A 14,772-nucleotide genomic window follows, 5' to 3' on the forward strand; every position below is an offset into this window, starting at 1 on the left:
GGATATATTGTCTCCTACTTACTTCCTGTGGACGACATATGAGTAGATCGTGACAGCATAGATGTGAGAGCATACATCCCTGTTAGAGAACCAGCCTGTTGCTAGCAGTGCCGAGGGTCTGTTTGTTCTGCCACAATGCATATTCATATTTATTAACTGGAGCCATTATTCTACAGACCAAATGCTGCTGGCTACACCCCCCCCCCCCACCCCCACACACACATATTTTGTTTTGTTTGTTTGTATACATTACTGAGTAGAAAGTAAACAAAAATCAGGAAATACAAAGGGTAGGATGCCTGGTGAATGCTCTGGGGAGAGGTAAGATGTGTTCCCACACAGCCAGACCAGGACATGTGTTTGTTTGTTCGTGTGTCTGGAAGACAGGGTGTGGCAGTTCAGTGCAGCTGCAGTTCGTCTTGACAGTGTACCAGTGCTGTGATTGGTGGGAGACTCAATGGAATCACCTAATTTAACTGAAGTTGACACCAGCGGAAATAAAAGGTTAGTATTTGTGTTTGTGTCAGATCTCCGTCTTTTGAAACCATAACATAGGGGTGTGTCAGATAGAAGGGACCCCCTCCAGTCCTGTATTTCTGCTCTCCCACCGATTCCACCCTCCACCTCTGCGCTTCAAGTTTATCAGGAGGTTGTTGCCATGGAGACCTGTACCCTGCTGGTGGTAACCATAGAAACCTCCTTGTCTGGCTCCCACAGGGAGAGAGGGGGTGGGAGTGGGGGGCGGTGGCTGGCAGAATTACCATGTGAACCCTTGAACTCTCTCTACTGTCGTCTTCCTGCAGCTGGTCTCTCCAAAATGCAGAGAGAGAGAGAGAGAGAGACGGAGAGAAACTGAGAGTGGGGAACAGAAACAAGCATCATAAAGCTCTACAACACAAATGAGAGGCAGTAGATAAAAGAGACATAAGAAAAGATACAAGAGCTCTCTGATCATTTAAATAATCCTACTAGATAAACAACCATGTACCATCAATGTGCTGAAGCACTTAAGTACTCCACAATCAACCATATAATTAACACACTGGAAGTCAGGAAACCTTGTCAGTGGTTAACAGTCGGTTGGACAATTCCGACAATTCAAAGCTCATTGGGTGGTGTTGAAGGGGCCGTCTGTACATTACTTGGAGATCCATACAGTTCATATGGATGTCTTCAGATGCCTGATTATGAAATTAAAATATTCCTACTGAAATTACTGGATTTAAAAAATATATTTACACACATTAAAAGCCCATAGAGAGGATACTCTTAAAACATGCATTTGCCTAATTCAAGGCCTTTATTAAGATGTTTATCGTTATGTTGCTGTATTGCTCCAATATACTGTTTGTCGTTTCATTTACACCCTTCCATTGTGCTGCTAAAACTACCAATGAACTAATTAACTGATTAGAACGCACTTACTACTTACCTGTGGTTGTTTCAACTAGCTCTTTCAAAATACATGCGCACTTACTGTAAGCCGCTTGGGATAAGAGTCCCTGCTAAATGACTAAAATATAATGCAAATGTAATTGATTGAAGATTTTTAGCATCCATAGTCAGTAAACAATTTGAATAATTTAATTAAGGTTTGATATAAAAGGTGTTGTTGATTAGGACCAACTCTGACCATGACTGTAGCAGAAAACCGACGAGATGAGTCCTGGGTGTCATGATGGAGGTTGTAGGGAAGAGAGACCTGGAAGTACATCTGTCTGTCATCATCAGACTGATGTGGTCAATGTCTTCTCTCGCTCTGCCTCTCTCCATCTTTGATTTGAAGAGAAACTCTTTCTCTCTCTCTCCAGCCGCCTCACTTACTCTCCCTAGCAACAAGGTCTCACTGTGAGGTAAATCTACTAATTGCACATTTGCTGTTTCTACACACAGGGAGAGAACATAAAAGCATGAATGCCCGTTTCCAAACAAGCTCCAACCTCAGTCTCATTTTTATGAAAGAAAACTTTATTTAGTGATTTATAAACAAAACACATTACCACTGTATCCATTTAGGTAAAATAAAAAAACAGAAATAAATGAAATTTCACTACTTCACCATCACAGTAGATGAGCAGGTGTACAAAAAAGGTTTTACAACAGATCTGTACTGACCAGTGGGACAGTACAGCGCCACCATTGGTCACCACCATACACTGATAAAGAATGACAGCGTGAACGCTCACTAAATACAAGCATACAATACATATACCATTTTTTTACATTGGAATACATTTTTTTCATAGTTTTTCCTTTTTTTCTGTTGAAAGGGGGTGAAAGGGAGGCAAAAAGCTCATTGTAGGATCATACATATTTCAGTTACAATATTACACTGTTAGTTAGATCATAATGTCAAAGCCAGACACAAATATTTTTTTTTCTCCATTTTCTTTTCTTTACTTGTTCTCGAAAACAAAAACAATACTTCGATCAAATGAAATCAAACAAAGTTGCGTTCAAGGGCATCACACTGTAGCATTTACAAATATCTAAGAGGATTAGTTAACGTCGTACAACACCACTGTCTTGTGGAGTGCGGAGGTGTAATATGTAGAAGATGCTTGGCAGAGACGGTACATACAAATATCTCCTGTGCGAGTCATGAAGTAAAATGATAATAGAAAATAATAAAATCATAGCCATCTATTTCTATATATATATTTCTCTATATAATATGTGTTTCCTTTGAAAATTACATGCAGCAGCCTCTTTTGTGGAGTGACGTCATACTGAGCCGCAAAACATGAGGGGCGTGGCAACAACTTACAGGCAGAGGAAGGGGGGACCAATAGAAGCAGGGCTGAAGCATGTCTCCGCCCCTTTATAAAACCTCGTGAAGAGAGGATTGGTGGGATAGAGCTGTGGGGTTGGAATCCTAAGATTCCCTTACTTATTCATTAAAAGTTGTATAATTAGGCTATACATTGCATTTATTAATGCCGAGGTTATATATGAATAGCAAATCTAACTCTACTTTTATCATGTGCATAAAAGCCAATGAGTGGCCAACTGTTTGGATTCACCAATCATAATGAATTTTATAATAACACATGTTTACCTGGGAACATGGAGGACAGGGCTAGCCCTTGATACCCTGTTCAGCCCTCCACCCCATTCCCTGTCTCCATCCCACCTCATCTCCTCTTGCCAAGGACCACAAATAGGAATGGACAGCGTAGTATTAACAAGTTAAAAGCACTGAACCGTTTTGCACTTAGAGACATCTGACATTAGCTCACAGAATAATACACTCCTGGCCCCGACCGGGTTCCTCAGGCCTCGTTCACATTACTCCATGCTGTCTCCAGCACACCACAATGTTCAGAATAGGCCTTCCCAGTTCACCATGAACGAACAGGGAGTTGGAGGCAGAGTCCATGGAGAGACAGAGGACATGGCGAGGGGGGTGGACAAGCAGAAGCACTGACTGCAGGTCAGTTAATGCAAAAAAATAAATAAATAACTGACTAGGAAATTGCGGCTCTTCTCCAAGAACAAATAAAAAGAGAAAAACTTCACAATTTATCATCATCATCATCATGTGAAGAAGCAGTCTGTGGTTGGGGAAAGGGTGGCGTTGAGGGTGGGTGTGGGGGTGCTTGGAGCGGAGGATGTTGGTTATCAGGTGAGGGATGGTTGCTACCAAACATTCAGAGCAGAAAGCGTCAGGCTTTTGCTAAGTGGCAGGGGAGAGGAGAAGAGCTCACCAAGCTCGAGACACTCCTGTTGTTCTGCAAGACTCCAGATCCAAACCTCTCAACATCAGGCCAACTGGACTCGTCCCTCTTTCGTTCTCAAGAAAATCCGATGAGTGTTCATCCTTTTTGGCATTCACTGTATCTCCCTGTTTGCGTTCAGCTGTTGGCTGCTCTGAGAGAGAAGGAATGTCATTGTCCCGAAAGAGCGAACCAACCAGGAAAAACTTCCCTGTCGACCCTGAGAGAGTAGAACTACTGTGTACTGCTTTGGTGACCGTGCTGCTGGGGAGGAGCTTGCATTCTCTACAACTTGTGTTGTGTGTTCATTACATTGTTGTTTTATTGGCTGTTATGCACCTCTCTCCAGGTCTCAGGTGTTCTCAGTTTCCATGTTGTTACTGTATGTGTGTGTGTGTGTGTCATTGACAGTCATGTTTTCCTTGCTGTCTCGGGAACACTGATAGACAGAGAACATGACAGGAAGCAGCAGCAGTGTCCAGTTGACCTTTAACCTCAGCTTCAGTCACTCTCTCCGGTGCTATTTACAAGTGTGAGTGTCCAGCTCTACATCACAAACATTAAACTGCGTGTCATCGTTCGTTTACTTCCTATTGGTTCGTCTTGACCTTTCCTGTTTTTTTTCTTTTTTGCTCTTTTTACAAGGCTGGCACAGAGCTGTGTTCATCTTTTCGTTGGATGTTTGTTTCCTCTTAAAGAGATGTGAGTTTACAACGTGGTGGGAGGGGACGCATAAGACAGAGCTGCCAACCTGTCCACGGGTAAAAAGCAGAGGGTTGGGGGGATACTAGCTCTAATCCCCTGGCTGAGAAGGTCTTGTTTGGCTCAGGGTTTATAGGCCACTGTGGGCATGGAATACATTTGTTTTCCTCACCAAGGTATGATTTATCAATTACCTCAGTAAGGGATGTGGTGGTGACAGTAATCTTGGTGAGGACATATATATTTTTTTAAACAGAGACAATGTTTTGATTCCCAGCGGACTTGGTTGGTATCTCTGTTTTATCAACTCCCTCCGGTCCTCTTCCTCCTCCTGTTCTTCCTCCACTACTCATCATCATCCTTCCCTTTATCCTTCTTATCCTTCTTCTCCTTCTTCTTCTTTTTCTTCTTCTTGGCCTCCTCCTTCTTTCCGAAGGTGATGAAGTCGCTCTTGTCGTCCTCTCCTCCCTGCTGGCGGATGGAGATGATGGCGGGAGATCCAGGGATGATGAAGGCTTCTGGAGGCACCTCCCCGGGCTTCAGGTGCTGCGGGGGCGCTCCAGGGCCGCCGGCGCCATAGCGGAAGTGCCAGCTGTTGCTGTCCACTCCGGCTCCCATGGGAGGAGACACCTCTCCACCCTCAGCATCTAAAGACACAAGAAGAAGGGGTATGAATGTGGTTGTAGTAGCCCCTATCGTCATCGCCGACGTGCTGCCAGACAGTTATGGTCCAATGACACCACGTAGACACTGTGTGTTATTGTCAGTGGGCTGGCTGTCGTCATCGTCGCGGTTACGGAAGCAGGAAAGATGTCGGCCACCTAAAGCCGTGCCCCCCCCCACCCCCCCTTCGTGGCATCCACTGGGGTAGCACCGTAGCCCACAGCCTCACGGAAACGCCCACCACAGGAGTTCTCCTATCGCCCTGACCTCTACTGTGACATCACTAATCCACAGAAACAGCCCTAACCCCCCATCTTAAAGGTGGCGGCGACTTGAAATGCAAGCCTCAAACGTTGCACTGATAAACCACTGCACAGAATCAAAGCGCCTGTCCCCGCCTCTCCTTGCCAAATCTAAAGTCCCCCGGTTGGTGCTGTGCGATTAGACATGAAGCACGCCATCACGCAGAGAGGCGGGGAAGGTCAGGGAATAAAGACGTCACTTAAAGGAGAGCAAACGGTTTCCACGCTGAGCGCATGTTCTGGGAGACGACCGCACTTCAACTTTAATCACAGATGACTCTGGAAGGGCCAACACTGATGGTGGATTGGTTTAAAAGGGCTACAGGCTGAAGACTCTAGAGTATACTCAGTAAAATTATGTGTGCGTGCGTAGGATGTGTCAGTGTGTGGTCTCATCAACAGTGAACCAAAACCCGGTCCAATACTCAGCACTGGAAATGGTCTATGGTTAGTTAAAAGAGGCTGGGCTCAGTGCTTTCAGACAGGCAGGTGTGAAACAGCCTCTCTATCCTGTCACCTCAGTCTCCAGACACACAGTGTGACTCACTGCAGCACAGTTGCTCTTGGCTGAGCTTTTAGCTCTACCCGTGCCCACCCGAACTAATCAGTCTGCCCAGGGAGAGAGAGGGCTCCTCCGCACACATAAGTAACACCATTAAAGGTGCGGGGGCACTCACACAAATAACTCCTTATTAAAGGGGATGGGCTGGCAGAGGTGCCCGGTCGGTCAAACACTGTGACTCTGCTAAATTCAAATTGTGTGGGGGTTGGGGACCCATGGTTTGCAACACAGCTCCCAACTCTACAGCCCAGGGATCCAGAGAAGACTGTTCTAACTACATGGCCCTGTTGTCTCAGTCTCCTACACACACAAAACCACCCACCCTCCACCTTGGAAAAAACATGCCATGTCACTTTTTCTGGTTCCTCACTATGACCTATGACCTACTTGTTGTCATTCCTTACCATATTCCTCCTCTTTCTTCTACCTCACTTGTTGACTTCCTTCCAAGGGGACATTAACCAAACTGAGTTAATCCATGCAGAAGGAAGTGTCTGGAAGAGGGAGGGCTGGCCTCATAACACCCAGGGTATGGAAGGACCCGGGCGCTATGGGACAGTTAGTCTGTCATTTCCAGACCATGCAGCTCACGGAAAGTCAAAGAACTTTCAGCTCACATTCACATCAACCCTTGTCTTGACAACTGGATTAAAGGCCGTCTAAACACCTTGTACACAGGCAAAGTGTACAGTGGGCTGGGAGAACCAAGTTTTAAGGATTACCCAGTGGAAAAGAAGGCCATCCTTTGGGACAGGGCAACAGTTCAGGGAGTCAGTAGTGATCAGGCATTACATGGCTCACAGAGCAGGTGGTGATTGAAGTGGCCAAGTGGAGACATTCTCACACAGCTTCAAAAGAACACAAACACAGATCCACTTCACCTCAACAGCAAACAAGCCGAGCTCATGACTACAAGACAGAACTAGAACAGTTATGTTCTATTCTAACAATGCACCACTTCTCTCCGTTTCCTCACTTCGTCTCAGAATTCAAAGGGGACTGAAATAGTTCGTTTTAGCCCAAAGCATTTGTGAGTCCTATCCACAATAGTAAACGGAATCAACAAAAACACATTCTGACAATGAATGACCATTAAAATGATTAAAACCATGGAATATGATGGTGTTTGTGAAATGCTCTAACCCCCATCCACTCTTGCCCCCACCACTTACTCCCTACCAGATTCAATTTTCATCTCTTCTCCATTTCCATTCCTCCCCCACCCTTTTTCTATCTGACTTTGCTCTCTCCTCCCCACCTCGCTCTCCTCCCCTCCTCTTGGCAACACCGAAGCCAACATTTGTCCCCTCTTGCTCATTCCTGTCCGGTCCCAGGCTTTCTGCTGGAGCTGTTCATAGTGATGGATGGGGAGTAAATCCCAGCAGGTTGCGGAAGGAGTGTGACGTCCCCTGCAATGCAAACAGTCCTAATCTCTAACGTGGAGTCGAACACTGCAGTAAGCTTTTCTGACTGATGAAACATTGTCTGATACACCACTGACCTTCACCGTTCTGATGAGACATTGTCTTATTCAACCCTACTGTTCACCATTATCATGAGACGTTGTCTTATTCAACCCTACTGTTCACCATTATCATGAGACAGTCTTATTCAACCCTACTGTTCACCATTATCATGAGACAGTCTTATTCAACCCTACTGTTCACCATTATCATGAGACAGTCTTATTCAACCCTACTGTTCACCATTATCATGAGACATTGTCTTATTCAACCATACTGTTCACCATTATCATGAGACATTGTCTTATTCAACCCTACTGTTCACCATTATCATGAGACATTGTCTTATTCAACCCTACTGTTCACCATTATCATGAGACATTGTCTTATTCAACCCTACTGTTCACCATTATCATGAGACATTGTCTTATTCAACTCTACTGTTCACCATTATCATGAGACATTGTCTTATTCAACCCTACTGTTCACCATTATCATGAGACATTGTCTTATTCAACCCTACTGTTCACCATTATCATGAGACAGTCTTATTCAACCCTACTGTTCACCATTATCATGAGACATTGTCTTATTCAACTCTACTGTTCACCATTATCATGAGACATTGTCTTATTCAACCCTACTGTTCACCATTATCATGAGACATTGTCTTATTCAACCCTACTGTTCACCATTATCATGAGACATTGTCTTATTCAACCCTACTGTTCACCATTATCATGAGACAGTCTTATTCAACCCTACTGTTCACCATTATCATGAGACATTGTCTTATTCAACCCTACTGTTCACCATTATCATGAGACATTGTCTTATTCAACCCTACTGTTCACCATTATCATGAGACATTGTCTTATTCAACCCTACTGTTCACCATTATCATGAGACATTGTCTTATTCAACCCTACTGTTCACCATTATCATGAGACATTGTACAATTCACCCTCAACTTCCACCATTCTAATGAGACACTACTATTATACCTCATTGTTAAAATATGGAGGCAACTCTTTCTAACTAATATATGCTTAAACCAACCCAATGCTTCTGGTGTGAAGAGCAGTGAACTGTGAAAGCGTTGGTAGAACGATGGAGAACTGGGTTGGTGGTATTATTATAGAGCACATTCTCACTCCCAGTGGTCATTTTGCCTTGTCTATGGGAAGGCATATACCACAGACTAGCCTGGCCCATAGACTCTAACTCTGAGTTCTACCTTTCACTTCCTATTCAAGCCAGGAGTGCTATCTGGTCACAACTGGTTGTGACATCAGAGCCGGGAGATGTGCGAATAGACAGAGTGGGCCAGACAGACAGAAAGACAGAGGATGAGGACAAGAGTAGGAGTAGAGTAGGAGGACAACAGTCGCTGCTCTTCTTTTCCATTCCTCCCTTTTTATTTTTGCTCTCATCCCTTTCTTTCTTTTTCTGCTTTCTTCATTCCTCTCTCTTTCTTTCTCTCAGACTCGAAAACAGTGAGAGTTAGACGAATTCGCCTTGAGAGAACCCTTTCTCCCTTTGCATCAACTTCAACTGAATGCCCTTATCTGACTTCCAGCCAACAATGTGATCCCATTTTGCTCTTTATCTGAAGAAAACAACATAAGAGGAACCATGGGAAAAACCCAAGACAGCCATTCTAGAAAGTAGCATGGTATTCATTCAAAAATGACAATTTTTCAGTCGAATGGTGGAGGCAGATGATGAGACACCCTTGCCCCTGATATAAACATCACAAACAAAGAGGACCCTGAGAGAGGGATGAGTCACTATAAGAGAGGGCAGACAAATGCAACAGGACTAGACAGAGCAAGACAGGGTCAACAACATTATGGCTGGCTACAATGACCTTATGATGGTCTCTGACATATCATGACCAATCAGAAAGCTTCTTGACTGGGTCTGACTGCATGTCAAATCTTGTTCCACATAGATCCATCCACCCCCCCCCCCCTCCATTCAGTCTGAAGCCATTAGTAATGCTACAGTTTTGTCTTCATCTTTCTATCCACTTCCATGGTTTTGGGAATACTCACCTAGCACCTCCTCTGTGATTTGGGTTAGACATAATACTAAAACTGAGACTGAAAAGGAGACAACTGAAATGATGACAAAACTGAAACGGAGACAGAGATGAAACGGAGACCAAACGAAGACATAGCTGAATTGGAGACTGAGATTAAACGGAGACAGAACTGAAACCGAGACAGAGCTGAAATGGAGAAAAAGATTAAACAGACACAAAACTGAAATGGAGAAAAAGATTAAACAGAGACAAAACTGAAATGGAGTCTGTCATTTTCTCTGATTCTTTTTCCTCCCTTCCAGCATCTCTTCCTCCCCATCTAACCTTCTTTAACATTCTTCCTCCAGTCCCCCTCCCCACCATGTCTCTATCCCTCTTCCCCAATCAGGATGGCAACAAAGGCCCAAGCCTCGCCCAGCACAGATCCACACAGCAACTATCTGATTTGTCGATGGCTGTTGCAGTGCAAAAAAAAAAATACACTCACTCCCCTCCCTCCTTCCCCTGCTCCCTCCCTCCCTCCCTCCTTCCCCTGCTCCCTCCCTCCCTCCCTCCTTCCCCTGCTCCCTCCCTCCCTCCTTCCCCTGCTCCCTCCCTCCCTCCCTCCTTCCCCTGCTCCCTCCCTCCTTCCCCTGCTCCCTCCCTCCCTCTCTATGACTCTAATTTCTTCTGACCTTTCGTCTAATCTAGTGTGAAGCCTGGTCCAGCAAACACTGGTTCCTTCCAGTTATTGATAGAGCGTTAATAGGGCCTATCACTATTATGGAAACGTCAGTGGGATTGGAAATGAAACAGTCTGTCCATCAGTGATCACTAAGAGGCACATCAGTGAGGAGACCTGTTTGTTTTTCACTGAGACAACCCCACAGCCTAACACAGAGACAGGACCGCATGTGCCAGCGTGGCTAAAGAAATGTATAAAGAAATGTTATTTTATCTAAACTGCACTTAAGTGGCGTGTGACGCTCTTCCTCTATCAGAATACCTCTCCTTGTGTCAGAGTATCTATCAGAGAATGTCTCCTTGTGTCAGAGTATCTATCAGAGAATGTCTCCTTGTGTCAGAGTATCTATCAGAGAATGTCTCCTTGTGTCAGAGTATCTATCAGAGAATGTCTCCTTGTGTCAGAGTATCTATCAGAGAATGTCTCCTTGTGTCAGAGTATCTATCAGAGAATGTCTCCTTGTGTCAGAGTATCCATCAGAGAATGTCTCCTTGTGTCAGAGTATCTATCAGAGAATGTCTCCTTGTGTCAGAGTATCTATCAGAGAATGTCTCCTTGTGTCAGAGTATCCATCAGAGAATGTCTCCTTGTGTCAGAGTATCTATCAGAGAATGTCTCCTTGTGTCAGAGTATCTCTACCAGACTATCGGCATCACAGTATCTCTGTCAAATTTTCTAATTCTGTGACCAAGTATCTCTCAAACAGTAGATCTCTACACATTTCAGTATCATCCTATCATTTGCTGCTTTTATAAAAGAAAAATCCTAGTCGGACACTCTCACACGGCATTTCATGACATGTACATAATACAAACACACAGTCGCACACACTGCGCAGGTGTTTTGATAGAGCCATACACTCTACTACTGTGGCCTAACTCTTCTTCTGTCCGTCTGTCTGTCCTTGTGAGTGCCCCTCTCATCGCTCTGCCTAAGGTTCTCTTCCAGGAGGTCCATGTTGCCAGGTATACTTTATTCATCCCCTCCTCTCACCCAACATCCATCGGGCGCTTGGGCAGAATTGCAGTGGAGCGCAGTGCAGCGTTACATAATAGGAGGAGGCAAGAGAGGAAGAGCAGATAGAGGAAGAGGAGAGGAGGTGTAAGGATGCGGGTACGAAATGCCATCCAACCAAAAGGCAGAAAAGCTGCTAGGGAAAAAAAATCCTGAAAGTGCAGATTTTTTTCCCAGTCACCGCAGTGCTGAAGGATACCGGCTTCGTTGCAATCACTCTGGCCTGGGACCACGCCCTTCTCTGTGAAAACACCTGCGCACTGGGAGCCAGTGTGGATCATGACAGACTATGTCTCCAAATACTAAGTAATACTGCCATCTCCTCAAAACCTAATTGTTATTCATGCATCTGTGTTCTGCTGCCTGTGCCAGAGTGGTGATGAGAGTGTGTGTGTCTGCATGAATTATCATACATTCCCCTAACTGGTGGATGTATGTGTCGAAGTAAAATGATGGCTACTGGTTAGGTTTTATATGAGCAATTAGACTGTGTTGGTTAGAGCGATTGCATGTTTGTGTTTCACTCCGTGTGTGAGTGTGTGTGCGTATGTGTGTGCGTGCGTGCGTGCGCGTGTGCGCGCACGCATACCTTGAAGTGTGAGGCCCAGATGGATCATGTGACAGATGGTGGAGACAAGCTCTCCCAAGAGACACTCTTAAAAACCCTCTCAAAGAGAAGCCACATCCAAGTATGTATATGTGCCTGTACGTGTTTGTGTGTATGTGTGTCAACGTATGTGTGTGTTTGTGTGTGTGTGTGTGTTCATATTAATGAGAGCAAGGCTTCTAATGAAGATGATATAGTCATTAATAGTGACATGACTAAATAGCAGACTAGAAGGAACAAATGTATTCTCAGTAGAACAGAGAGAAGAAAGGGGGATGACAGGAAAGCTTTCAGACTGGGGCACAGGACGATAGGGAGGAAGGGGGATGATGTTTGGAGGGGTGTTAAAGGGAGAATGTGAAACAATAAGATGGAGCAGAAATTAAATAGAAAAGGAAGACAGAGATAGAAGTCAGAAATGACCGGAGGAAAATGTAGGTAAGAAAAGAGGTTTGGAGAGTATATAGGAACAGCTTGGTCCAGGCCTCCCATCCTGAGCGTTATGCCCCAGGCAGGTTCCAGAGAGTTCTGTCCTACAGACCATAACATTCACCACATAACCTCTGTCTGAGCAGCTAGAAGACCCAGCACTCTCCCCTAATCTAACCCAGCACTCTCCCCTAATCTAACCCAGCACTCTCCCCCTATCTAACCTAGCACTCTCCCCCAATCTAACCCAGCACTCTCCCCCAATCTAACCCAGCACTCTCCCCCAATCTAACCCAGCACTCTCCCCCTATCTAACCTAGCACTCTCCCCCAATCTAACCCAGCACTCTCCCCCAATCTAACCCAGCACTCTCCCCCAATCTAACCCAGCACTCTCCCCCTATCTAACCTAGCACTCTCCCCCAATCTAACCCAGCACTCTCCCCCAATCTAACCCAGCACTCTCCCCCAATCTAACCCATCACCCTCCCCCAATCTAACCCATCACCATCCCCCAATCAAACCTATCACCCTCCCCCAATCTAACCCATCACTCTCCCTCAATCCAACCCACCACTCTTCCTCAATGTGTTTGTGTGTATGTGTCTGTTTATGTGTGTTTGTAAGTGTCTGCATGTGTGTGTGTGTGTGTGTGTCATCAAATACAGCAGTGATGCAAAAAAGGATGGAGAGATCTGCACTAAACCTGCCTCCTACCTCTGCACTAAACCTGCCTCCTACCTCTGCACTAAACCTGCCTCCTACCTCTGCACTAAACCTGCCTCCTACCTCTGCACTAAACCTGCCTCCTACCTCTGCACTAAACCTGTCTCCTACCTCTGCACTGAACCTGCCTCCTACCTCTGCACTGAACCTGCCTCCTACCTCTGCACTGAACCTGCCTCCTACCTCTGCACTAAACCTGCCTCCTACCTCTGCACTAAACCTGCCTCCTACCTCTGCACTAAACCTGCCTCTACCTCTGCACTAAACCTGCCTCCTACCTCTGCACTAAACCTGCCTCCTACCTCTGCACTAAACCTGCCTCCTACCTCTGCACTGAACCTGCCTCCTACCTCTGCAGTACAGCAGATTCCTGTGTATGTAGGTCAGTCTCTCTCCCTCTCACTCCCTCACTCCTTCTCCCTTCCTCCCTTACACTCCCTCTCACCCATCACTCCCACTCTTGCCCTCACTCCCTCTCCCCCTAACTCCCTCTCACCCATCATTCTCACCCTCACTCCCTCAACCCCCCCCCCCCCACACACACACACACACACACTCCCAGTTACTCCACATCTTTCCCCCTCTAAGGACTGTATTCCTCTATAAAAAAAACCACCTTTCAAATTGATTTTATCTACTTACCACTGATCACATGACAATTAATTCCTGCGACGATACAATAGTGAAATTTAAGTTAAGGGAGAGGATGTGTAACTCTTTTTAGCACTTTGTAACTATTATTGATGCCTTGTAAAGTTCTGAGGTGTTTTGACTCATTTCCTAGTGCCTTTATAGCTAATAACTGTAACAATGGATTTGAGAGACAAAAAGTGGTCTCTGTGGAAATACATTTACATTTTCAAATAAACATTTGTGAATGGACATTAACATGCTGTCCAAAACGTTTTTTTAAATGTATTCTTTATTTTCCAATTTTTATCCCATACCAAATCTGATTATGGCCTTGCCTCGTCCTGGCAAATCCACAGCAGGTACAGGAGAGTCTAAGATTGTCTCACCAAGAAATCAAGCTGAATGCTGACAAAGTTACGGCAAGCTTCCACTCAACTAGATTATCCTTATATCTTCTTCTCTTTGGCAGAACAGATGCAGTTATAGTGTATGACACACTGATGTCAGTCATACTTTCGAATTGCGGTGACAGAAAGACTGGCCATCCCATCAGCCCCCAATGAACATATCCAAGATACACAAAATTATTATTTCTAAAGGGTGTGGTTCTTATTGATGTTGTTTTGATGGCTGTATTGTAGCTAGGATTATATTTGGTTGTCATATTTAGAAAACACCTATTTTGGATGCAGTTAGTGTTGACTAGGATTGTAAAAGCAGTTGACCTGCTAGGGGTGTTAATTTCTGGCCCTCAAAGCCAGTTCCACTCCATTAATTAATAACAACCCTCTAATCAGATACTTATTTAGACCTGGGACAGTAAGGTGGTGCAATTAATCACAAGGTAGAACAGAAAACGACCAGGCTCCGGACCTTGTAGGGTAGGAGCTGAATACTCTGGACATTGCTATAGTAAAAGTTAGCCACATACCTATTTTACTGGTTGAAGCTGACATTGTTACAATGCTAATAACTTGAGATAAGGACTCAAACATTATGCTAAGCAGAACATTCCTACAAGCCCGAAGAAATCTGAATATAATCAAAAGGTAAAATTAAACGCATTTATAAGCAACATGAGAAGTCTATGTTCTGCCACCAACCTTGTGCGGCAATTTTTGCCAAAACTCATTTTTTTGCAAAGAAATTATACTGAATATTTAAAAATATTAACAGCAAAAAGCA

General features: G+C 44.7%; 1 protein-coding gene across 31 annotated transcripts in view; it reads right to left on the reverse strand.

The window, feature by feature from the left end:
- Window positions 1-1,945: 1,945 nt before the first annotated feature.
- The window catches only part of LOC106024220 (protocadherin alpha-C2), a 190,974-nt gene continuing 178,147 nt past the window's right edge, over window positions 1,946-14,772 (reverse strand). For all 31 annotated transcript variants that reach the window (XM_029119234.2, XM_029119222.2, XM_029119250.2 and 28 more), the window contains one exon: window positions 1,946-5,065. In XM_029119234.2, coding sequence (XP_028975067.2) covers window positions 4,764-5,065 — 302 coding nt within the window. In that variant the 3' untranslated portion in view covers window positions 1,946-4,763. The remainder of the gene's footprint in view (window positions 5,066-14,772) is intronic.

The sequence above is a fragment of the Esox lucius genome, chromosome 4 (assembly GCF_011004845.1).
Source record: "Esox lucius isolate fEsoLuc1 chromosome 4, fEsoLuc1.pri, whole genome shotgun sequence".
NCBI lineage: Eukaryota > Metazoa > Chordata > Actinopteri > Esociformes > Esocidae > Esox > Esox lucius.